Here is a 25,139-nt window from a genome sequence, read left to right as displayed (position 1 = left end):
ATCTTGGGTTATTTTCATGTTTTGGCTATTGTGAATAATGCTGCTATGAACATTGGTGTACAAGTATCTGTTCGAGCTCCTGCTTTCAGTTTCTTTGGGTGTATACCTAGGAGTGGAATTGCTGGATCATATGATAATTCTGTGTTCAACTTTTTTTTTTTTTTTTTTTTTTGCGGTACGCGGGCCTCTCACTGTTGTGGCCTCTCCCGTTGCGGAACACAGGCTCCAGACGCGCAGGCTCAGCGGCCATGGCTCACGGGCCCAGCCGCTCCGCGGCATGTGGGATTTTCGCGGACCGGGGCACGAACCCGTGTTCCCTGCATCGGCAGGCGGACTCTCAACCACTGCGCCACCAGGGAAGCCCCTGTGTTCAACTTTTTGAGGAACCGCAAAATGGACTTCCTTGGTGGCTGCACCATTTTACGTTCCCACTAGAAATGCACAAGGGTTCCAATTCTCCACATCCTCCTCAACACTTATTTTCTGTTTTTGTTTTTGATAGCCATCTGCCACCCTAATGTGTGTGAAGTGATATCGAATTGTGGTTTTGATTGGCTTTCCCCTAAAGGTTAATGATGTTGACCATCTTTTCATGTGCTTATTGGCCATTTGTATATCTTCTTTGAAAAAATGTTTATTCAAATCCTTTGTCCGTTTTTGATTGGGTTGTTTTTGCTATTGTTATTGTTGAGTTATAGTTCTTTACATATTGTGGATATTAACCCTTATCAGATATCGAATTCACAAATATTTTATACCCTTTCATGGGTTGGTTGTCATTTCACTTCTTTTTTAAAAAAATATTTATTTGTTTATATATTTATTTGGCTGTGTCAGTTCTTAGTTGCGGCACGCGGGATCTTCGTTGCCGCGTGCAGGATCTTTTTAGTTGCAGCATGCGAACTCTTAGTTGTGGCACGTGGGACCTAGTTCCCTGACCAGTGATGGAACCTGGGCCCCCTGCATTGGGAGCACAGAGTCCTAGCCAGTGGACCACCAGGGAAGTCCCTCATTTCACTCCTTTGATGCACAAAAGTTTTGAATTTTGATGAAGACCAATTCCTCTGTTTCTCTTGTTGCTTGTGCATTTGGTGTCATATACAAGAAATCATTGCCAAATCCAACATCAGGAAGACTTTTCCCTCTGTGCTGGCCTCCAAACAATTAAAAGCAGCGATCAGAACCCACAAATCTGATTTTTGGAGAGCAGTGTTGTTCTTGTCGCTCACCCTGGCCCTAACAAGCTGCACTAGGAACGTGGGCTGCTGTCCCCACAGCTGAGTGTCTTGGGGCCGAGGGGTGGGTGATGGTTGCCACTATTAAGAGGAAATTGACCAAAATGTATCAGCCTCTCATCAAGCTCTCTCCTGGGTGCTGCAAGCATTCTACTAGACACAGAGTTCCGAAGTACTTTATTCAGACAGCTCCTGCCAGTTCAACTGCTGTTTTGACAGATGGATGGATTCCTAAACCTTCCTACTCCACCATCTTCCCTGACATCACCTTTACGATTTTATGACCAGAATAAAACACTGGAAGTTTTAGCCCTAACGTAAGTTGTCCCTGTCAATAAATACACATTGGCAGGCTGTAACTGATCCCACTACGGTGCCATTTTACAAGCAGGCCCTGACGCACCAGGTCCCTTCTCTACAACAACTTCAGCTCTGAGCACCTTGTTCCTGCTATTTCTGAGCCCCCTTCACTCTGTCCAAGTCAACGGTCCATTCTCATCCCCCCAGGGGTCGGCACGGGTGGCACTTCCCATTGGTGGCAGCTTAGAACGGAACAGGGGTCTCACTCCGTGGCCAAGGTCAGGAAGGTATCTTTGTTCCTTCTGGACATGAGGAGGGGAGAAAAACACAGCTCATCTTCAGAACTGAATCAGGAAACCCTATTGCCTGTAGCTAAAATTTTTCTAAAAAATGAAAACAATGTTTGGGCTTCCCTGGTGGCGCGGTGTTTGAGAGTCCACCTGCCGATGCAGGGGACACGGGCTCTTGCCCCGGTCCGGGAGGATCCCACATGCCGCGGAGCGGCTGGGCCCGTGAGCCATGGCCGCTGAGCCTGCGTGTCTGGAGCCTGTGCTCTGCAACAGGAGAGGCCACAACAGTGAGAGGCCCGCGAACCGCAAAAAAAAAAAAAAAAAAAAAATGAAAACGATGTTTAAAAGGGTGACTTGATGTCCACAATAGAATTAATTTTTAAGTCAAATATCAGCCCCTAAGTTCAGGGACTCACTTGGGAAACAAACCATCCCTTATAACACAGGGGACTAAATAGGTTTTGCAGATTATTAAATGGCTATCTTTCCATTGTGAATCTGCCTCCCGAGATTAAATATCTTCATTCATACAAGATAGAGGGAGATTTTTTAACAAAAAAAAAAAATTTATTTTCTGCACTAATATTTATACAGCTGTAAACTCAAATAATCATCCAATACTTGTACAAATCTGGGGAACAGTTAATAAGCACCTTCAATGGTTTCCACAGTTTAAGAATTTATCATTTACAAAATTTTAGAATGAGTTTAGTAAAATGAATAAGATAGTTATAAACATTATACAAAGTCATGACAAAACATTTGATATAGAGGGCTCAATATGGAATGATAAATATAAAATTAAACTAATTTATGGGGTTGGGCTATATAAAAGACCCATGTGTTCCCCAAACCTTGTGATTCTTGGGGATATGTGCCTCTCAAAACAAACTCCAATTATTCAAGGAAAGGCTCTCTTGATTCAGGTCTCATGTACTGCAGAAAAGGGGGTGGGAGGGGCTGAGTGTCCTGAGGTTTGCAGATAAGAAGAGGGGTCTCTTCCTTAAGGAGAAAAACAGGCATATTCTTCCATGTCAAGTGTATAAGTGTTCTCTGGCAAGGACATACCATTTTTTTCTTTGGCGTTATTTAAGAATTTTTCTCATTGCTATTGTTAAATCCCCTCCTCCACCCTTTCTCTTGGGCTTTCCATTCCTGCTCCTGGTCAGTCTCTTTGAGATACTTCTGAGTCTTCTCTACTCCCTTACCCCGATCTTTACTGACTCAAATTCCTTACTCTCAGCTTTCAGTCCGAAATTTCTATCATTTTAGGACTCTGGGAAGCAGTTGACAAAAAAAAAACAAGCAAACAAACAAAAAAACCCACTAGCTATATATAGTCAGGAGAGGTTTTCTAAACAAACTGTAGAAACATACACATGAAATGTGGCAATGGTCCTTTTAATTACACCAATGAACAATAAATGGTCTGGATCACTAGTATAAATACTCAGTTTGGCCCTCCTGGATTGTGATTTTGCATGAGAATACAGCCAGCAAGGGCCATGGATAGAGGGAGAAACAAAGGAGAAGAAAGCTTATGGTTGATTGTAGATTGGATCTCATGGGTGGAGGCCAGAGGTGAGGGACTATAGGGGGTGTCATCTCTGGTACCAGCCCCAGCCTGTGTCTCAGATGGGTCTCCATTAGGAGGCTGGATACAGGTGCCAGCAGTGGGGCTGTGCCACCCCAGAGACCAGATGCTAGGATCCAAGTGCTCTGGTAATCTTTGGTATAATTTAAGGCACATCTATAGACTCCCCATCCTCAAACATCTGACTCTACACATTGAAAGTCCTACTACAGGACACTCCTTTGATTTGAGCATTTGACTACCAAAGACGACTGCTGAAATGCCAATAATTTAGCTGGGAGAGGCTTCTCAGTATCATCCACCAAATACCCATGTATCCTTCGGACAGGGTGGGTTTTGACCAAAAAGCAGGGCTTGCTCTCTATAATGTGGGCCTTGGGCAGGATGCAGGTGGTACAGAACTCAGGGGTTAAAAGCCAGGAGTATAAAAAGGGAAATCAGAGCACCAAGACGAAAGTGTGGGAGGGCTAACTCCCTCCTTTGCTCACAGCCTTGCCTAGACAATCCTGGCTGGTGTGTTCAGCAGCTGACGGGATGATGGGTATCTCAGAGTGAGGCTGAGCTCGTAAGGCCACAGGGAAGGGGCAGTTCAGGCCTGGGGAGGTTCTACTCACCACTGGGGTGTTAAGGTTGGGGAAAGTTTCCAGCACCAGGATGGGGCATATAATCTTCACTCAGGGCTGTATAAGCTTGTCTGCGGGTTGGGGTCAGGGAGGTTTTCTGTCTTTGCGTAGGAGTAGAGGCTTTCCCATTCCAGAAGTGCAGGGCATATGTTTTGGGGAACAGTGAGGGCAATGCTGTTGGGGTTCAGGCTGGGTTGGCCCTGGACCTGGTGTCCACTTAGCCACCAGGTCAGACAGTTTTCAGTCTGGACCCTTTCAAGTAGGGTGTTGCTGTGAAATACTTTAGAGAGGGAATGAGGCACTCGTCTTCATTTCCGCTCGATACAGTCAACGCCCAGGGTATTGTCAGGGCAACGGCAGGTCCTGCTTCCTGGGGTGGCCAAGCAGAGGTGGGTGCAGCCACCATTGTTCACTGAGCAGTAGTTGTGACCTGGAAAAGGCAGAAGTCAGCTCAACAGCTAAGAGAGTGGCCTCCATACTACACCCCTTTTTGGTCTCTGGGAGGCCAAGCTTGTGGGGGCTCCTGGGGAACAGGGAAGGCTGCACAGGGCACTCAGCTCAGCTTATCTATCGGCTGTTTCCTCATCATTAAGGATTTGCCAGATGTGCAAAAACCTTGATTCCTGATCTGGGGGCTATGCAGATTTACCATTGAAGCTATTAAACAGATCTCAGGGAGGGTTTTCCAGCTCTGAACAGAACATGGGGTTGGAATTTTAAAGCACAATGTGTTCTTTATCTAGCTTGGCCACTTGACTGGGGGACAGGAGGGAAACCAGGAAGGAGGTTGGGTTAGGGGAGAGAATTTGGAGAGGCAGCCTAGCATAGACTCAAGCCAGGCTGCATAGCTCATCCCTGGTTCTGCCATCGTGAGCACCGTAAGTGACCGTGTGACTCTGGGCAAGTGGCTTCCGTTTCCTTATTTATAAGGTGAGCATAATAATAGTACCTACCTCATAGGGTCGCTATAAGGATTAAGTGAACGAGTGGATACAAAGCACTTAGTATGCTAAGTGACTTCATATATGTGATGTACCTAGCTCACAGTAAGTATCACATCCATGTTTGCCTGGTAATTATTATTATTATGAATTACTGCTGTTGCTGTCAGGCCAAATGGATGGATTTTAAAGCAGCAGAGATCCTAACACTGATGTTCCTCCTTGGAACCTGAAGACCGCATACTTTTAGACTTTTCCTCACCCTTATCCTCTATCCACTTCATTCTTTAACATTTTCTATTGATTCGTCTTGGCTCACCTACTCACTAATGAAGACCCATGACAGAAGGGACTGTGTCTCACCCGTCACGTGATAAGGGCTATGAGAGGCCACATAGGTAGCAGCTGGAGTGTGGGCTCTGAGCCCCAGAGTGCTTCCAGCCCCCTGACCAGTTACAGCACAGGTGAGTTACCTTCAGGACACTGAGACAGGGCGGCGGTGATGCCATACAGCCGGGTCTCTTTGTGGGGATGGAAGGAATCCGTCTCTCTGGAAATAGCGAGATCCACAGCGACCACGGAATTCCTACAGAGCACCAAAAGATGGGAGGTTAAAATACATCTAAGGTCTTGAACTCTTCTCTAGGGGGCAGCCTCTTTTGTTGTTTGGAGGCCATAAACAGATTCACTGGCCTTGCTTCCTAGCCATCCCTCCCTCTTCCTGGGATGAGACAGGCGTGCAGTTCTCTGGCTTCTTAAAAAAAAAAAATTGGAAAAGGTCAGCTAGCTCTTCCCTCCGGCTCTAAATTCCAAGCTGGGAAATCAACTTTCTATACAGATGCCCTTGCCACATCTGCTTGCTTGGTTTAACCCCACCTTCCTGCAGGAAGAGCTGGTCAAGAAGCGGCTTTGGGAATACTGCAGTTTATAAAATAAAATAGGGGCATGGAGCCCACCAGCCAGGTGACCGAGATTGGCTCCTGGGGAGAGAATAGACATGCTCAGGAAGTCCAAGTCTGCACTTGAAGCTGCCCATCAAGGAGCATCCAGATGATACGTGGCACCCCCTGCTTCCCTAGAAGCCCCGCCTCCCATTCCTTGCCCTCCTCTCTGACAATCAAAGGGCGAGGCAGAGGGGGCACCTCTGGAGGCGGGAAGGTCAAGCCAAGAGGCCACTTGGGAAGGGCGTGGCCTCCAGAGAGGGCGGCAGGGCAGGCCCCCCGGCCCCCACGCTCCAGCTGCTGACGTACGTCTTCCAGTCTGTGTAATAGAGATTCTTCCCGAAGCTTGTAACGGCGAAAGGATACTGGAGCCCTTCAAGAACCTTGCGTCTGCTGGGCTGATCGGGCTTCAGGCATTCGGCCCGATGGGTGCCTGTGTGGGGCAAACACAAATCGTCCATTGTTCATACAAGAAATGGGCCCTTTGTGTCCAAAAACGAGAGTAATGAGGGCAAGGGTGAGAGGGAGCGCTACAGGCTCATATCCTAGAGAACACAAGAGTTGCTCTTCTAAACTGGAAAGTTGTCTGTTCATCCTCCCTGGCCCCTCATTGACCAACACCCCCTCCATCCAGTACCCATACCTGGTTCTGATGGGGAGACAGAAGCTGGAGCAGAGGAAGAGCACCCCGTTTCACCAGTTCCCGGGGACTTAGGAACGATGCCATCTTCCAGCTCCTGCTCAAGCCCCTCCTCCTTGAAGCCTCTCCAAACCTCCCCTCCCCGCATTCAGAGCCCTTAGAATTGCCGAGCTGCACAGCCTCGCATCAATACCCGCATCATGACCAACTTAAGGCCTGGGCTTTCACTTAACTGCGCACGCTTTACTCCCTGCATCCCCCGTGGCACCCGACAGTGTCTAGAACAGAGCAGGAACACAAGAGAGACTTGATGGATGGCTGACATTCCTCCCCGGCTGAGTATCTTGCCCACATCCCTCGCCTGAGGGACACCCCAAATCTGCCCAGGCCAGAGCACACATCAGGGCTGCATTACTTTATCTTCCTTGGCCTCAAGTCCTGCCTAAGCCCCCGGGGACAAGCGGGAGCTACAAGAATGTTAAGTTGTGACGTGCTTAATAGGTATCAGGATGAGGACAGGCTCTGGGGGGTCAGCAAACTTTTTCTTAAAGGGCCAGTTAGTAACTAGTTTAGGTTTTGTGAGCCAAGAGGCAAAAACCCAGGACATTATATAAGCATTTATATAACCTTTTATTTATTTATTTTACAGTATCAATCTATTTTACTAATGTAAACAAATAGTTTACTGAAAATGCCAAGGTTTAGTTTGTCCCCAGTCTGAAAGGTAGAGTATTTCTATCAAATCATTTGGTCTTTGGGAGAAGACTTGACCGTACTGAAAATGAGTATGACTAGGCTGAATGCGTGATTTGCACTACATTTCTGAGACGTTCAGATTCTTGCATGTGAAATATAAAATGAGCCTCAGCAGGAGTGTGAGACTAATAAATTTGAGCCAACTAGTTTGTCTGCAAAAAAGTCTATGGATTGAAAAAACTTTTAGATAGCTCTAATGCCAACTGAATTAAGTTGTCATTGTCTTAAATCTGAAACTCCGAAGCATCCTATAATAAGAAATGTTGCATTACCACTTGAGCTTGCCTAAACAGTCTTATAAAAATGCAAATTAAAATACACAGTGTTTTGGAGGCCTCGGTGACGTCGTATGACGGCGTAGTACTCAGTTAGAAATGACCATGTAGATTATACACTCAGTAAAAATGGGTAGAGTCCAGAGCACACGATGGCACTGGTAACTGCAGGCAGGCCCATCAAACTCTGCTTCCATCTTTTAAAGCTTTGTACACAAGTACTATTGGATGTGGAGGAATGAGACACCTTCTTTATATCTTTGGAAGTTCTTTTCCCTTTATGTGGCCCTTCTCTTCCTACGTGAGGTGGGAACTTGCCATGGAGGCCTCCCTGTTTTCCAAGAGGCAATGAGAATGCTTGATCCTGGACTGCTTCTTTAAGGCTCTTCACTGGGGCTTCTTAAAATGCTTGAGGGAAATGAGTAGGAGAGAGGGAGGGATCGATAGCGCACGGTTGATGCAAGATGCTGATAATTTTGTTGGTGGCAAACAGGAAGCTGAAGCTCCAGCTACAGTTTTCTCTCTCCAAACTCCAGAACTCCACACTCCAGAGGCCCTCCTTTCCACGTGCTGTATATAACCTTTTAAAATGTAACATTTAAAAATGTGAAAACCGGGGCTTCCCTGGTGGTGCTGTGGTTAGGAATCTGGCTGCCAATGCAGGGGACACGGGTTCGAGCCCTGGTCTGGCAAGATCCCACATGCTGCGGAGCAACTAAGCCTGTGTACCAAAACTACTGATCCTGCGCTCTAGAGCCCATGAGCCACAATTACTGAAGCCACAACTACCGAAGCCCGCGCGCCTAGAGCCCGTGCTCTGCAACAAGAGAAGCCACCGCAACGAGAAGCCCACGCACCGCAGCGAAGAGTTGCCGCAACTAGAGAAAACCTGTGCGCAGCAATGAAGACCCAACACGGCCAAAAATAAAAACAAATAAATAAATTAATTTTTTTTAAAATGTGAAAACCGTTTATAGCTCCTGGGTTATACCAAGGAGGTTGGATTTGTCCCAGGGCTGTAGTTTGCTGACCCCTGACCTGGAAGATTAAGAGCTCTCCCTAGACTGTGTCAAGCCTAGAGAAACAATAAATTTCAGAGCAAAGATATGCAGCTATTGTTTGTGCAGGAAAAAAGCAGTTATCTTAAGCTCTCTTCCCCATAACAGATAATCTTGATAGTACAGGGGGTAACAATAATTGTTTGGTAAAAAACAAGGCACTGTTCCAACCCCGGGAGCCAGGCCTGGGGCTTTCCATCACCTGCATCCACCCAGCAGAGTTGAGATGAGTAAGCGTCAAAGGTCAGCCCGTTGGGCAAACCCAGGTCATCCCGCACAAGGATCCTCCGGTTTGTGCCATCCATGTAGGAAGTTTCGATTTTGGGGCTATCTCTGTTCCAGTCTGTCCAATAAAGATTCCTGGAGGAGGAAAAGGAGGAGAAAGAGGAAGAAAAATATGAAGATGCATGAGAAAAAGTTCACTTAGAAAACACTTAAGACTCACAGACTTGGAGAATGAACTTACGGTTACCAGAGGAGAAGGGTTGGGGGGAGGGATAGTTAAGGAGTTTGGGATTGACATGTACACGCTACTGGTGGCGCAGTGGTTAAGAATCCGCCTGCCATGGGAGGGAGGGAGACGCAAGAGGGAAGAGATATGGGAACATATGTATATGTATAACTGATTCACTTTGTTATAAAGCAGAAACTAACACACCATTGTAAAGCAATTATACCCCAATAAAGATGTTAAAAAAAAAAAAAAAAGAATCCGCCTGCTAATGCAGGGGACACGGGTTCGAGCCCTGGTCCTGGAGGATCTCACACGCCACAGAGCATCTAAGCCTGTGTGCCACAACTACTGAGCCTGCACTCTAGAGCCCACGAGCCACAACTAGTGAGCCTGCGCTCTAGTGCCCGCAAGCCACAACTACTGAGCCTGTGCTCTAGAGCCCATGCGCCACAACTATTGAGACTGCATGCCACAACTACTGAAGCCCAGATGCCTAGAGCCCATGCTCTGCAACAAGAGAAGCCACCTCAATGAGAAGCGCGCGTACCGCAACGAAGAATAGCCCCCGCTTGATGCAACTAGAGAAAGCCTGCGCGCAGCAGTGAAAACGCAATGCGGCCAAAAAAATAATTAATTAATTTTAAAACAATGGATAACCAGCAAGACCTACTATATGGCAAAGGGAACTCTGTTCAATATTACGTAACAACCTAAATGGGAAAAGAATTTGAAAAAGAATAGATACATGTATATGTATAACTGAATCACTTTGCTGTACACCTGAAACTGACACAACACTGTAAATCAACTTGACTCTAATACAAAATAAAAAGTTAAAAAAATAACAACAACAAAAAACTTTAAAAGAGGGGAATTCCTTGGTGGTCCAGGGGTTAGGACTCCGCGCTTTCACTGCTGAGGGCCTGGGTTCCATCCCTGGTTGGGGAACTAAGATCCTGCAATCTGCAAGGGGCAGCCAAAAAAAATTAAAATAAAATTTAAAAAATAAAGTTCATTATGGAAAAAAAGACACTTATAAAGAACCCATGGTGAAGACATTAGCAGACACTGAGACACAGAACAGCTAAAAAGGATCTGCAGGCGTCAAGACATTTTCCTTTGCAAAGACCCTTGGATTTGGCTCTTCACTTGAATCTTTGTTACTCTCGATTTCACTCCCCTTAAACGTAAGTTACATATTATATCTCAGTAAAACTGTTTAAAAAACCCCAGAACGGGCTTCCCTGGTGGCGCAGTGGTTGAGAGTCCGCCTACCGATGCAGGGGACACGGGTTTGTGCCCCGGTCCGGGAAGATCCCACATGCCGCGGAGCGGCTGGGCCCGTGAGCCATGGCCGCTGAGCCTGCGCATCCGGAGCCTGTGCACCGCAACGGGAGAGGCCACAACGGTGAGAGGCCCGCGTACCGCAAATACAAACAACAACAACAAAAAAAAAACCTAGAACACCATAACTGACATAAACACATGGGAATAATTCCCATATGCTGTCAACACACAGGAAGGCACAGCAGACCCAGGGGATGAAGCCCAGAAGCAAGGCTGGCAGAAGCAGTGGTCAAGGCACCTGCTGTCAGGCAGGTGGCTGAGTGGCCACAGAACAAGAGGTGTGGTCTCAAAGGGAAAGAGTCAAAGCGTCAAGGAGACACGGGCCCGGTGTGTAAGATGTAGAGCTTGCAGTAAGGGAAAGGGAGAAAAAGCACTGATACGCTGACAAAACCCATAGGGAGGTGTTCATGCTGGGTTGGCCCCCAGGAAGGAGCCCCAGGGGGACATTTATGCTACCTTGATACTCTTCTGGGATCGATACAAGTCAGGTGTTGATTCCCATTCAACCCAAGTGGAAATATCCAATTTCTGAGCTGTCAACTTACAAAGGCTCTTGGTAAAAGATTGGAAAGTGGAACACGGTATCAAGTCCATGATCACACGTGAACATACTGCCATTTCGCCATGGATATCTGCAAGCCACCGACTGTAGACTCACTCATCCTAAACTCATTCATTTCAGGAGAGCAATGCTGGAGTTATAGCCTAACATTTGAGAAAATCCAAAAGGGCAGATGCAAATAGAAGAGACGCACACACAGATTTACACAAAGATACCCTCTCACGGAATCCGTCACGATGCCTCTGGGATTCACCAAATCAGTCTCAAACAGCACCCGGCGCTGGGTCCCATCCAGCTTTGCAACTTCTATCCGATCCAGGTGAGAATCCGTCCAGAAGATGTTGCGGCCAAGATGGTCAAGAGCAATGCCTTCTGGGCTTCCAAGATCTAGAAGCAAACACCAAACACTCCTGATTTTTTTTAAAGCAAGTCAGATGAGGTTTTTCTGATTACTCAGTGCTATTTCACCTGGCATCCAATCCTTGCACCTTGAAAAAAACAAATGGGAGTGTTCAATGCTTGTTGTTTAAGATAAGTAACACTTAGTGACAAATTGAAAAATGCTACTCATTCCCTCGATGGACATCCACCCTGTGCACTACATTGGGAGCCAGGCCCACAAAGATGCTGAAGCTGTGGCCCTGCCTTCAAGAAGAAGCCCACAGCCAATCACAGTTCAGACTGAGTTCCAGGTTCTGTGGGAACATGAAGGAGGGACACTGGACTCAGCGTGGGGACACCAGGGAAGGATTCCTGGGGGAGATAACACCTCCTAAAGCTGGTTCCTGCAGAAACAACAGGACTTTGTCAGGCAAAGATCCTGGATAAAGGTTTTCCAGGTAGTGGGACCAGCACATAGGTCTAAAGGAAGAATAGACACGGCCTGAAGTAAACCATATGTCATTTTGTGTGGCTGGAGACCCCGAGGGTGGAGGGTGGCCAGAGATGAAATTAGGATGCCCGTGTTAATGAGCTTAGAGCTTATCCCTTATGCAAAGGGGAGGCACCAGAAGATCTGAAGATGGGAACGGGACAGATTTACCTTATTCATCAATGGGGAAAAAAGGTTATTTCAGAGAAATAATATATGCAAGAAATCACAGCTGTTATTACTTTGATACAAGTATTAGGATTACAAAGAAGGGGTGTCAGGAATTGTGAATAGCACCCAGAAGTCCTACTAGGCTATAAGCAACTGATTTCCAAGCCAGGGGTTGCCACAGCCTCAGCTGACTGCAATGGGAACCTTCAGCACCCACCTAACCCAATCAGGAGTTCAAGATTGCAATGGTTTCCTGACTAGAAATACAATCAAGTTAAAAGCTAAAACCCCACCAGGGTTTTACTGGTGTCATCTGGGATTCTTTCCCCTCTGCTGATTATAGAATCGAAGGTCATCTAGTACAGCTGGAAGTGGAAACAGGAAGGGGGAGAGCCGAGGATGGAGCTAACCTGCCCCAGGGGCCTGGAACGAGGAAACCAACCCAGCACTGTTTTTTTTCTGCTTTCTTTCTTTATTTGGTTGCATCGGGTCTTATTTGTGGCAGGCGGGCTCCTTAGTTGTGGCTCGCTGGCTCCTTAGTTGTGGCAGGTGCAGCACTGTGTTCTTTCATCAATAGAGGAGCAATCCCGACCTTCAGCCCCCTCCACATCGGCTTTCACTAGATCCCTAATACAATCATGACTGTGAATGCCGGCAATGTCTAAGCCCCCTCAAAGGACCCCCAACAGAGGAAGTTTATTAAGGATTAAAAACAGCAGTTTCTAATTTTAAACAAGTTCTTTATTGTTCTATCCAAAAGTAAAGATTTATAAAGTATTAAAATATTTTCCATGTCCCTAGAGGCAAAGAGATGGTGAGACTGAACTCCAAAGGCCCCTTTCAACTTTCAGACAATATCAGAAGAAATCATTCTGGGGTATATTTGGAATGAGTACATCCTGTCTGAGAGGCATGAGCTATTCAGACACGCATAGAACAGTGGGACCAGGGAAGGCTGTTCAATGAGCGTCTCTTTACAAGTTCCAGGAAGGAACTCCGTGTCACGTTGTCTCTTTATAAACAGCCCTGCTCTTGACGTCAAACCCAAGAGCAACCCTACCTCCTTCCCCAACCAGGAAAATACTTTATGGGATAAGGAGCCAAAGGAAAGGCCTGGAAAACCTCATCCTTTGCTGTGAGTCAGGGCAAGATGGGAAGACGTCAGGGCAATATATTCCACACTGATTATGTTGAAAGGAAACAGATGACGATACTTTTCAAAGATATTTGGCTAGGACTTTAACTCAAGGAAAGACAGAGAAACCCAGGATTCAGACGTTATGAAATTAAGAAGAAAAGAAAAAGAAAAGATACACACTGCCATTTTCACTCACTAGGAATGTACCAACACATACCACGATGAAGATGTAAGTGGAAGTTTCTTTCTCTCTTTTTGAAATTAAAAAAAAAAATGTATCCCTAGGGATCTTTCTTCTACAAAGATCACATTCTGATTTAATTCTGTGTTTTCACAGTGGGCTTTTGTCTGGAATGTTTCTTACTGAGCTTAAAGCTTTCTTGGATTATCAGTTTCAAAAGCAACAGGAAATAGCAAACGATGACCTACTCCCCTCTTCCACTGGGTTTTGAAGTTAAATCACAGATAATAGCAACATTTTTAACAGTGATAAGATGCAAAAAGGCATTTTCAAACTTCTGTTCATTAAAGCAAGCCATGAAAACTAGCAGACGTTATTTAAATAGCATACTGGATTCCAGAAAAGGATTTGAGGTCTATGTCCAAAGTCAGACATATTTAACTCAACCTCAGTTTAATTCCTGCTATATCATCTCTTCCGAAGGAGCCAAGGAAGGAAAAACATGCCCCAGGGGCTACTCCGCAGGCACAGGGACCCTTCCAAAGTACCAATTTCTAGGGAAATGTTAAATTGGAAATTAGAAAATCTACAGTTGGCCCCAAGTAAAAAGAAATACCAAAGAGGCTCATATATTTTAAGGATGTATCTTTGATTTGAGTGTTTTGCAGAGGAAACAAGATGATTTTACACAGCAAATATCATTGGCATGACAATGTCTTTTGATTGAAAATATCTGCAAGTCAGCTGATGAGTCACAGACTTTGTAATGTGTAATATTTGACCTTTTCAGTACAGGAGAATTTTTACAGGCCCTTGGGTTTTTGTCATAATGGACTTGAATCTTGATACAACATATCTACGTAAAATAGCCTTGGCTTGTTGAAGGTAGGCATTAACATAATAGAGTCCTCAGCTTAAATCAGCATCCGTAAGTTAAGGCACTGAGGTTAAATGTTGAGGGGTAAGCTGTGCCAACGTGCCATGTGCTTTATCATCAGTGAGGCAACAAAAACAGAAATGTCTGTAAGAGTTCAGCCTGATTTTCTGTACTCTTCTGGCAATCTGAGCAAGGTCCAGTGGGGGTGAGGTAGAAGACAGGAGACCCACCCCACCATGAGATTACAGGCTGAAGTGACAACCCTTCAACTGGAAAACTGTCGTGCGAATAGACTCACTTCTCAGGGACAATATTTGCCAATATGCTCGTGATCCTTCCATCTTTACGATCTATCTGCTTATTGCTTGATGGACCACCCACCCTGGGGCAGACAGTCTGAGAATCGGTTCTAGGCTCAGCAGCCAGAGGGTGAAATGTATATCCAAACTGGATGGTGGAGCTTGGCCTTTATTATTCCTTAAAACTGGCTACAGAAGCTTTCAGAGACAGGCATGGACATTTACCCCGTTTTAATTTTACTCTCCTTAGGCTAGCAACAAATCCCCAGCTAAGATGTTCATGATTTAGTGATGAGTCCTCAGAGGACTCTTCAGAGAAGGCTGGAAAGGGCGATGTTTGAGGTTGAGAACACAGCCCCTCTCAGATTACCATATCCTGCAAACAACCATGCACCGCACCCCTCCACTCTCTCCCAAGAGCCACGTGGGCTGCTAGAAGCAAAACCCCAAAAGGAAGACTGACATTTGCTTGCCCACCTTGTCGAATGATGGTGCTTGGCTCTCCACCATGCAGACTGGCTCTCCCAATGGAAGGCTGACTGATGTCGGTCCAGTAAACCATCTTGTCCACACAGTCGAAGGCCAGTCCAATGATGACTTTATCCTGGAAGTGCAGACCAGTGGTGAGAGGGGTCCACCTACTAGTGAATGATGATGGTGGGATTCTTTCCTGTGCTTAGAGGCATTTAGATACCTTTTGAAATGAATTGTCTTCAAGTCTTTGTCTTTTTTCGGCTGTGCCACGCAGCATACAAGATCTTAGTTCCCCAACTAGGGATCAAACCCATGCCCCCTGCAGAGGAAATGTGGAGTCCTAACCACTGGATGGCCAGGGAAGTCCCTCTTTTGTCCATTTTAAAAATTAAATTATTGAGTTGAAGGAGTTCTTTCTATATTTCAGATAAAAATCTGTTGTCATACACATATATATATGTACGTATGTATATTTTTTCTCAGTAAATAGCACTTTTTCATTTTCTTAATGATGTTTTTGGAGAGCAAAAGTTTTAAATGTGTATTAAGTGCAATTTTATTTTTCTTTATGGCTAATGCTTTTTGTATATCATCTAAGAAATCTTTGCCCAACTGAAAATCATAAAAATTAAATAAAAGACATAAATATTGGAAAGGAAGAGGTAAAATCACTCTATTTTAAGACTATGATTATTTATGTAGAAATTCCTGGGAAATCTATAGTAATATTTTAACTAAAAATTGAATCTAGCAAGGTTGCAGGATCCAAGGTCAATGTAAAATTGTATTTCTACATACCAGCAAAAAGTAGAATTTTAAAATAATAATGTTCATAATAGCAGCAAAATATTTAAGAATAAGTATTTTAAAATGTGCAAGATTCTATACTGAATACTATAAAACATTGTAGAGTGAAATTAAAGAAGACCCAAATAAATGAAGAGATGTTAGTTTAATGGATCTTAAGATTTAATATTGCTAAGATATCCAAAATAGAGTTTAGGATATCCCTAAATAGAGTTAAAGATCCAGTGCTATCCATATCAAAATCCCAGCAGGCTTTTCTTTTCTTTTCTTTTTTTTCCCTTTCCTTTCCTTTCCTTTTCTTTTTGGTAGAAACTTATAAGCTTACTCTAAAATGTATATGGAAATGCAAAGTGAGGCCCTGGGGACCACAGAAGTGTAAGACCAGGATGCTCTTTTACTGGGAGAATCAGGGTTATTATCAGCAGACACTTGCCCTCCAAAACTCATGTCATAAAGGAACAGAGATCCTTACCATACACCATATACAAAAATTAGCTCCAAATGAAGCAAAAGTCTAAATGTAAGAGCTAAAAATACAAAACTCTTAGAAGAAAACATAGTTGAAAGCCTCATAACATTGGATTTGGCAATGATTTCTTGGATATGACATCAAAGCAAAAATAGATAAATTGGATCTTATCAAAATTAAAAGCTTTTGTTCAGTAAAAGACACAATCAACAAAGTGAAAAGGCAACCAACCCATGGAAGGTGATAAAATAGTTGCAAATCATGTAACTGATAAGGGGTTGATAGAATATATAAAGAACTCGTACAACTCAGTAACAATAAGAACAAAACAACCCAATTACAAAATGGGCAAAGGATATGAATAGACATTTTTCCAAAGATATATAAATTGTCCGTAAGTATATGACAAGATGCTAACATCACTAATCATTAGAGAAATGCAAATCAAAACCACAATGAGATACCACTTTACATATATTAGGATGGCTACAATTAAAAAACAGAAAATAATAAGTGTTGACAAGGTAGAAGGGAAATTGGAACCTTTGTGCTCTGGTGGTGGGAATGCAAAATGGTGCAGTGCTAAGGAAAACCGTACAGTGGTTCCTCAAAAAATTAAAAATGGAATTACCATGTAATTCCAGGTCTTGTCTATATACAAAAGAAGTGAAAGCAAGGACTTGAACAGATGTTTGTAAATCCATGTACATAGCAACACTATTCACAATAGCCAAAAGGTGGAAGCAGCCCAAGTTCTCCACGGATGGATGAATGGATAAACAAAATGTGATACATCCATATAATGGAATATAATTCAGCCTTAAAAAGGAAGGAAATTCTGACACGTGCTACAACATGGATGAAATTTGAAGATATTATACTAAATAAAGTAAACCAGTTACAAAAGGGCAAATACTGTATGATTCCACTTATAGGAGGTCCCTAGAACAGGCAAATTCATAGAGATAGAAAGTAGAAGGGGATGCAAAGGGCTGGCAGGGGAGGAGGGAGTTTTTACTGAATGGATCCAGAGTTTCAGTTTGGGATGATGAAAAAGGTTCCGGAGATAGATGGTGATGATGGTTGTACTTAATGCCACAGTGGCATTAGCTACAGTTAAAATAGCTAGATGGTAAAGACAGTTAGATAGATAGATACATACATACATACATAGAAGGACAGACAGATAGATGATACATAGATAGGAAGGACACAGTGAATATTTATAAGGTTGTTTCAGCACTCTCCCTCCACTGATCCCATCTCAATTTCCTGCTTTTCATAGCCTCATTTGGCATTTAAGCCTCTCCCCTTGGTCTTGGGGGAAAACGACTTTCACACGGAATTTAACCCACTCCCACTACCCGGGAGTGTGTGCTAGTGGATACGAGGAAGAATGATGATTACCCCTTGAGGGATTTGTGCTTCAGTGAGGCAACAGGAAATCACAAAGATCACTTACACATTTGTTCAGCAAATATTTTTCAAGTGCCAAGCACTGTGTGGGATCTGCAAATACCCCTGTGAAACAAACACCTCCATGAAACAGACGGACAATTTCTGATCTTGCTGTGCTTATATTCTTGGTGGGAAGAGATACATCAGACATAGAACATGTACCCTGATATACAATGTTTTAAGTAGTGCTGGGAGCCTGATGAAAGACAAAGCAGGGTAGGTGGAGGCTGCAGTCTGGATAGGGCAGCCAGGACAGGTTTCTCTAAGAGCTGATGTGCTAGTAGAAATTCAAGTGACATGCAGCAGTGAACCGTGCTAGTGTCTGGAATGAGAGAACTCCAGGCAGGGGGACAGCAAGTGCAAAGGCCCTGAGGTGGGAGTGTGAATGGTGAGTTGAGGACCAGCTAGAAGGCCAGAAGGCTGCAGCCGGTGAGTGAGGGGGCAGTGGTAGGGAACGGGGTGGGAGAGGTAGCCGGAGGCCATGGAAAGAACTGGATTTTTTTCTGGGTGAAGGGAACCCATCAGAGGGTTTTGTGTTGGGAAGAACATGAATCCAATCACGGCTGCTTTGCAGGAGGCTTTTGAAAAGCATTTTTACCATGGATGGATCTAGAGATTATCATCTCTAGTAAGTTAGTCAGAAAGAGAAAGACAAATACCATATGACATCATTTATATGTGGAATCTAACATATGACACAAATGAGCTTATCTATGAAACAGAAACAGACTCACAGACAGAGAACAGACTTGTGATTGCCAAGGGGGAGGTGATGGGGGTGAAGGAATGAGAGTTTGGGATGAGCAGACATAAACAATTACATGGATAAACAAAAAGGATAAACAACAATGGATAAACAAGGTCCTACTGTAGAGCACAGGGAACTATATTCAATATCCTATGATAAAACATAATGGAAAAGAACATGAAAAAGAATGTGTATATATATATATGTATAACTGAATCACTTTGCTGTAGAGCAGAAATTAACACAACATTGTAAATCAACTATACTTCAATAACATACATTTTTTTAAAAAGAAGCATTTTTATTTTGCAGACTTTTTTTGATCATGTTTCCTCCCTGGTCAAAAAGAAGAGGGGGTATGGCGGTGTGTAGAGATCCAGGCAGGAAGAGAAAATAGGGCAGGTGGGAAAGACAGGGGAGTAGGGAAAGGAAGATGAGAAGAAAGTAACATTTCTACCCGGAACCTTTACGCAGGCTCTGCAACCAGCACGGAGGGGTAATGAGGATTCCTGCTGGACTTTCATCTCTAAGAGCTGGTAGCCCACTCGCTGCTACTTCTTCATTCCTTAGAGGACCCTGACGGCCCCCACTGCCCTGGCAACCCTGAGTCCACAGCCAGAAGCCTCCACCAGGTCTCAGGTTTGTTTTCCTGGCAGGAGGTCAGGATCCCAGACAGAAAAGCTCCTCAGAAGTGTCTGACCTCTAACTAACGGACAAAAATTCCCCAACTCACAAAATGCATCTTTGAAGCTTTGAAAAGCTCTGGTTACTTACTACTGCCTCTGGGCAGACAGGCGCATCTTGAGCTGAGCGGCTGCGGAAAGATGAGTCACGTTGCTAATTTAGCAGGGACGGCAACATCAAACCTGGCAGATGCTCGCAGACAAGAGAGCAAACTCACGTGATGCGCCCACCTGAGGGGTCAGATACCAAAGGGGTCTCTCTGGAAGGCCTCCTGTTTCTGCTCCCACCCTCGAGCCTCACGGAGGTGCTTAGGAATACAGTGGCCCCATTTAGAGGTGGACACCCAGGGTCACACAGAATGAAGAGGTCCTGGGTCCAGGGGTCCAGCCCTGGTCCCTGGGCTGACTGCACCCCGCTCGTTGCTCCAGGCCATTGAAGCAGAAATTGTCACCAAGCGCCATCGGCCAGCACTCACCGGGGCATGAAGCAGCGCCTTGGCTTCCGTCTTGGTCATGGTGTTTCCCTCCAGGGGGAGGTGCTCTATCTTCCCGGTCTGGGCGAAGAGTAGGTGGGTCCCAGGTGGCAGGGGGATCACGGCGGTAGGAACTGAGGGTCCGTGGTGAACCGGGGGAGCCACTGTACTCAGACCTGGGTGGTGGGAGATGGCAATGAGTAAGGCCCCCGTGCAGTAGGAATGCACAAACGCACACGTGCGGGCGCGTGCACGGACTCACACACACGCACCCACACCGGGTCACGTCGCCTTCATGGCACCACAAACTGCACCGTCACATGTGCACATTTAATATCCGAAAGCACAAGGAGCAGGAAGACCTCAGTCAATCAAAGGGCATTTGTGATGAAGATGATGCAGGGCCAGAGTTTAACATTAAAGGTCGATTGGAAAAAAACAATGGCTCAGTCTCCCCGTTAATGGAACTAACCTGGCTATCGGTGCCCTGCTCTGCATATGGGCTGCAGCAGTGAACAAAAACAATGCAACAGCAGCAACCCTGAAACCCTGGCCACAGAGAGCTCGCACCCCAGCAGGAAGCTGCTGAGTATTTTCATGCTCGAGGAGACCATCTGAGTGGACTAGCCCCACTCACCCCATCCCACGGAGGTGGGAGTGTCTCAGACGCCACAAACGGGAACATAGGCCTTCTGGGCTTTCCAGAACGAAGTGATGGGCAGGGCTAATCCTCCCTCAGACTCGGCCTTGCCTCCTACCTGCTGACCTGGTGACCCAGCACATCTCCTGGCTCACCTGACAAGAGAATGTCCCAGGAGGGGACAGGCAGCCTGTACTGCAGGTAAGGAACATGCAGTGGCTGTCGGGAAACCTGGGCCCCAGACCCGGCCCTGACACTCGCTGTGTGGACACGTCGTGGACCTTCCTGGGCTCGTTTCCTGCTCTCTGAAGTGAGAGAATGGGACCAGGTCATCACCGAGCTCATTTTCAGTTATTTCCTCTTGTCCATCTTGCCTGTTATACCCAACCAATGATATAAAACAATTTGGTGGACCTTTTTAATATCTCTGGAATCTATCCCTCCAAACTCACTGCCAGCATCTCAGGTCAGACCCTCGCCAGTTTCTCACCTGGATTAATTAGAAATACTGCAATTAATTAATTGCACCCGCCTCCCCACCACCAGGGTCTCACTCCTCCCTTTCAGCTCTTCTAAAACTGAAACCTGGTCACATCAACGCCTGCTCGAAACCCTTCCTGGGCTCCCTCGGGACCAATCCAGACCCCTCAGCGGGGCACCTGATGTCCTTACCTCCATTCTGCTCCCCTCCCACAGGACACAGACCCCTGCGGGTTTCTTTCCTGCCTCTCCGCCTGTTCCTGCTGCCTGGACCACGGGTCTCCTCAACCCCTTCTCCCCAGCGCAGCTGACTCCTGACCCTGCTCAAAACCTTGGTTCTCACAGTACTGCTCTGCAAAGCCTTCCTGGGCTAGCCCGCAACCCCCCAAGCCACTGTGCTTCCTGGCCCACCTATTCTCTCTTAAGGTTCCTTTCCCTACCCTGCACCTGTTTACCTGTCCTCTGAGGTTCTGGGGCTGGCACTGGGGCTTCCTTCTGGGCTGCCAGCACTGACCACACCAATCTGACACTCAGTTAATGCTGGCTGGCTGGCGTAATGAAGATTGTGACTGATCACTTGTCACTTCCCTTTTTTTGGCCGCCCCTCACAGCATGTGGGATCTTAGTTCCCCAACCAGGGACTGAACCCACGCCCCCCTGCACTGGAAGCGCGGAGTCTCAACCACTAGACCGCCAGGGAAGTCCCTGTAAGTTATCACTGCTTACTCAGCAGCCTCTTAGCAGCTTTGGGAAACTATCTGGTAGGGGATCAGTTTATGATTATTAGCTAAATGGAGAATGGAGAGGCAAGGATTGATTGTGTTAGATTTGGGTAATTTGTGACAATTACCATTTTCTACGCCTGGGACAGAATTTCAGAGCTGAGAAGCATCCTAGAGATTATTTTGCTTGAATCCGATGTTGAGGCCGACGATGCTGAGACTCAGGCAAGTATCTGTCCAGGGTCACAGAGCCTGGCCCCCAGCTCGGCGCCTTCCCACAGTCATGGACCGTCGCAGAACTATCTTGCAGAACCCTTTGCGGCTGTTTGCTCCTGGCGTTCTAAATGGACCGAGTACCTAAAGGTCCAGGAGCAACTGTGAAAGAGGCAAGTGTCCCAGGAAGAGAACCGCCTGAGTAAGCCCCTCCGTGCCTGGGGAGGGGCTCCGGTTGGTCTCTGCCATCCCTGCGCTGTGTGCCGGCGAAGAGCCGCTGGAATGCTGGGCCACCCACTGCAAGGTTTACCTCGGGGACCCCGGAGCACACATCCTCTCTGCTACCAATTGCAGCCTCAATGCAGCGGGTCCTGCCCATCATTTGCACAGAACAGGTTTGCACAAAACAAGAGGAGGAAAGGCTAAGAGGGAGGAGAGGGAAAGTGGGGAGAGAGATGGTGGGGGTGGGCAATGATGGGGAGATGGAAAAGGGGGCTGCAGAGGGGAGAAAGGGAGGGGGGGACGGGCTTCGAGCCAGTGGTGCAGGTCAGGATTTAGGGCAGGCAGAAAGTGCCAAGTGCACCTTTGGCAAGGGTCCCCGGCAAGCGTCCCCGGCGATGCTCGCAGGTGCTGAGACTTCCGGTCTCCAGCACTGTCCTCTGACTTACACGGTGGCCTCATCCCGGGCGTGGTCCTGGTGCCCTCCACCTCGCGGCCGTCGCGGTCCACACACCAGCAGTAGCCAGTGCTGCCATGGCACTGGGTGGGCGCGTAGTATCCGTGCTCATCACACTCGGGAACAAACAGTCCCGGAGGCCGGGGGCGCTGGGGGTCCACCGCCCCGAGGATGTGTTCTCGTTCATGCTGGCATCGGGTTTTCTCCACTTCTGTGAGAGAGGCGAGCAAAAGGGGGGTCATCAGCTCAAGTCCCCAAATCCAACTCAGAACCTCAGGAGCTGCCTGTTCACTACTGAGTTTTGTTTCATTAATTTAAAAAAATGTTTAATTTATTTTATTGAAGTATAGTTGATTTACAATGTTATATTCGTTTCAGGTGTACAACATAGTGATTCAAAATTTTTATAGATTATACTCCATTTAAAGTTATTATAAAATATTGGCTATGCTCCCTATGCTGTACCATATATCCTTATAGCTTATTTTAAAAAATTTTTAATTTAATTTTTATTTTATATTGGAGAATAGTTGATCTACAATGTTGTTAGTTTCAGGTGTACAGCTAAGTGATTCAATTATACATATACATATGTCCATTCTTCTTCAGATTCTTTTCCCATATAGGTTATTACAGAGTATTGAGTAGAGTTCCCTGTGCTACACAGTAGGTCCTTGTTGATGGTCTATTTTATATATAGTAGTGTGTATATGTTAATCTCAAATGTTTTATTAATTAAAAAAAATTTAAACATCATTATTATTTAGTGAATTTAACGGTCAAGAAGAGTATATCTACATTTTCTTTTCCTTCCTAGGCCATTTTTTTTTTTCAGTTTTGAAAAACTGAGGCAAACTGACATAACATAAAATCAACCTTTTTTTTTTTTTCTTTCTGGCAGCACCCCGCGGCTTGTGGGATCTTAGCTCCCCGACCAGGGATTGACCCCGGGCCCTCGGCAGTGAAAGCACCGGGTCCTAACCGCTGGACCGCCAGGGAAGTCCCCAAATCGACCACTTTACAGTGAACAAGGCAGTGGCATCAGTACAGTCACAACGCTGAGTGGCCGCCTCCTTCCTCTGTCACCGACGCATTTCCTCACCTCCAAAGGAAACCCCAGACCTATTAAATGGTTGTCTCCACTTCCTCCTTCATCCCAGCCCCTGGCAACCGCCAGTCTGCATCTGTCTCTATGGATTTACCTATATTCTGATTATTTCACATAAATGGGATCGTACGATATGCGACCTTTCGGGTCCGGCTGCGTTCACTCAGCAGAACGTTTTCAAGGTTCATCCATGTTGTAGCCATGTAATAGGACTTCATTATTTTATCTTTTTAAGATTTTGTTTGTGTGTGTGTGCGGTACGCGGGCCTCTCACTGTTGTGGCCTCTCCCGTTGCGGAGCACAGGCTCCGGACGCGCAGGCTCAGCGGCCACGGCTCACGGGCCCAGCCACTCCGTGGCATGTGGGATCTTCCCGGCCCGGGGCACGAACCCGTGTCCCCTGCATCGGCAGGCGGACTCTCAACCACTGTGCCACCAGGGAAGCCCTAAGATTTTTTATTTATTTATTTTTTTGGCTGCACCACGCGGCATGTGGGATCTTAGTTCCCCGACCAGAGATCGAAGCCGCGTCCCCTGCAGTGGAAGCTCAGAGTCTTAACCACTGGGACCGCCAGGGAAGTCCCAGTACTTTGTTCTTTTTTGTGGCTGAATAATATACTATTGCATGGCTACACCACATTTTGTTTATCCATTCATCACTCGATGGACAGCACTGACATTTGTTTTAAGAAATTTCAAGTGTTTCTTAAATTTGTCCTTTTTATCATCACCAGCTTCTTGATTATCCACACTGAGTCTGGGTCAAAGATTTGGGAGACCAAAGATCACAGGGCACATTTACCAATATTTGTATGTTTCCTTTTAATTACGTGCTAGTGTTTGGCATGAAACATGGCCTTTTGACTGTGTAACTCAGATCCCAAGGCTGGGAAATACTGCTCTATCTTTGGGAAATTGCTGATGAGAAGCTATGAACTGGAGTAAACTCCCATGTTTATAGAGTTGTAAGTGGCAGAGTTGCAGCTGCTTCCACGCTGGCTAGACTCCAGCCACCACAGCATCCAGCCAGGCCAGCGCTGCCATCATCTCTGAGGCAACCGCCACCCAAAGCGATGCCCAGACACTGCCGAGAGCCACACTTCAGCCAAACTGAACCACGTCTGCTGCCCCTCTCCTGTGGGCCTTTCCATGCGCCGTTCATTGTGTGACTCCCCGCCCACCCCCGCCTCCTGCCCGGTGAATCCTTCAAGAATCAGCTCAGGCATGTGCTTCTCGGGCCCTCCAAGAGCTCCCAGGATGATCTGGGCTCGCCCGCCCTGTGACTCTCATCACACTGATGCTGAGACTCTAAGGCTGTTCCTGGTCTGTCTCCCTGAGCAGATTCCAGCCTCTGAGAAGGTAATGAGGGACTGCATCCCCTTAACCTTGACTTAGGAAGCCCCTCCTGGGCTGGAGTGGGGATGGACATGGGAATAAACCCCAGGCCCTGCCCTCAAGGAGCTCCCAGTCTGCAGGGAAGGGAACAAGCAAACACACAGTAACAATCCAATGAGTCAGTGTCTTGACAGAAGAGCCCAGGACACAGCACATACACACAAGAGGTCCTCTCTGTAGGGCTTGGAGAGCAAAGGCGTGCTGGAGTGCGTTTTTTTGATCTATACTGGAAGATTGTGGT

General features: G+C 46.2%; 1 protein-coding gene across 2 annotated transcripts in view; it reads right to left on the bottom strand.

Moving 5' to 3' along the window:
- Nucleotides 1-2,308: 2,308 nt before the first annotated feature.
- Nucleotides 2,309-25,139, bottom strand: part of NID1 (nidogen 1) — a 95,042-nt gene continuing 72,211 nt past the window's right edge. The window contains exons 13-20 of one of the 2 annotated variants that reach the window (XM_030839482.3): nucleotides 22,389-22,607; nucleotides 19,669-19,841; nucleotides 15,031-15,157; nucleotides 11,232-11,403; nucleotides 8,856-9,013; nucleotides 6,234-6,357; nucleotides 5,457-5,569; nucleotides 2,309-4,472 (exon numbers count right to left, since the gene is read on the bottom strand). In XM_030839482.3, the coding sequence (XP_030695342.1) occupies nucleotides 4,351-4,472; nucleotides 5,457-5,569; nucleotides 6,234-6,357; nucleotides 8,856-9,013; nucleotides 11,232-11,403; nucleotides 15,031-15,157; nucleotides 19,669-19,841; nucleotides 22,389-22,607 (1,208 nt within the window). In that variant the 3' untranslated portion in view covers nucleotides 2,309-4,350. The remainder of the gene's footprint in view (nucleotides 4,473-5,456; nucleotides 5,570-6,233; nucleotides 6,358-8,855; nucleotides 9,014-11,231; nucleotides 11,404-15,030; nucleotides 15,158-19,668; nucleotides 19,842-22,388; nucleotides 22,608-25,139) is intronic. The other variant, XM_030839483.3, reaches the window with a different exon arrangement.

This window comes from Globicephala melas, chromosome 16 (genome assembly GCF_963455315.2).
Source record: "Globicephala melas chromosome 16, mGloMel1.2, whole genome shotgun sequence".
Taxonomy (NCBI): domain Eukaryota; kingdom Metazoa; phylum Chordata; class Mammalia; order Artiodactyla; family Delphinidae; genus Globicephala; species Globicephala melas.
The sequence above is the reverse complement of the archived record's forward strand: the minus strand, read 5'-3'. Positions and strand labels throughout refer to the sequence as shown.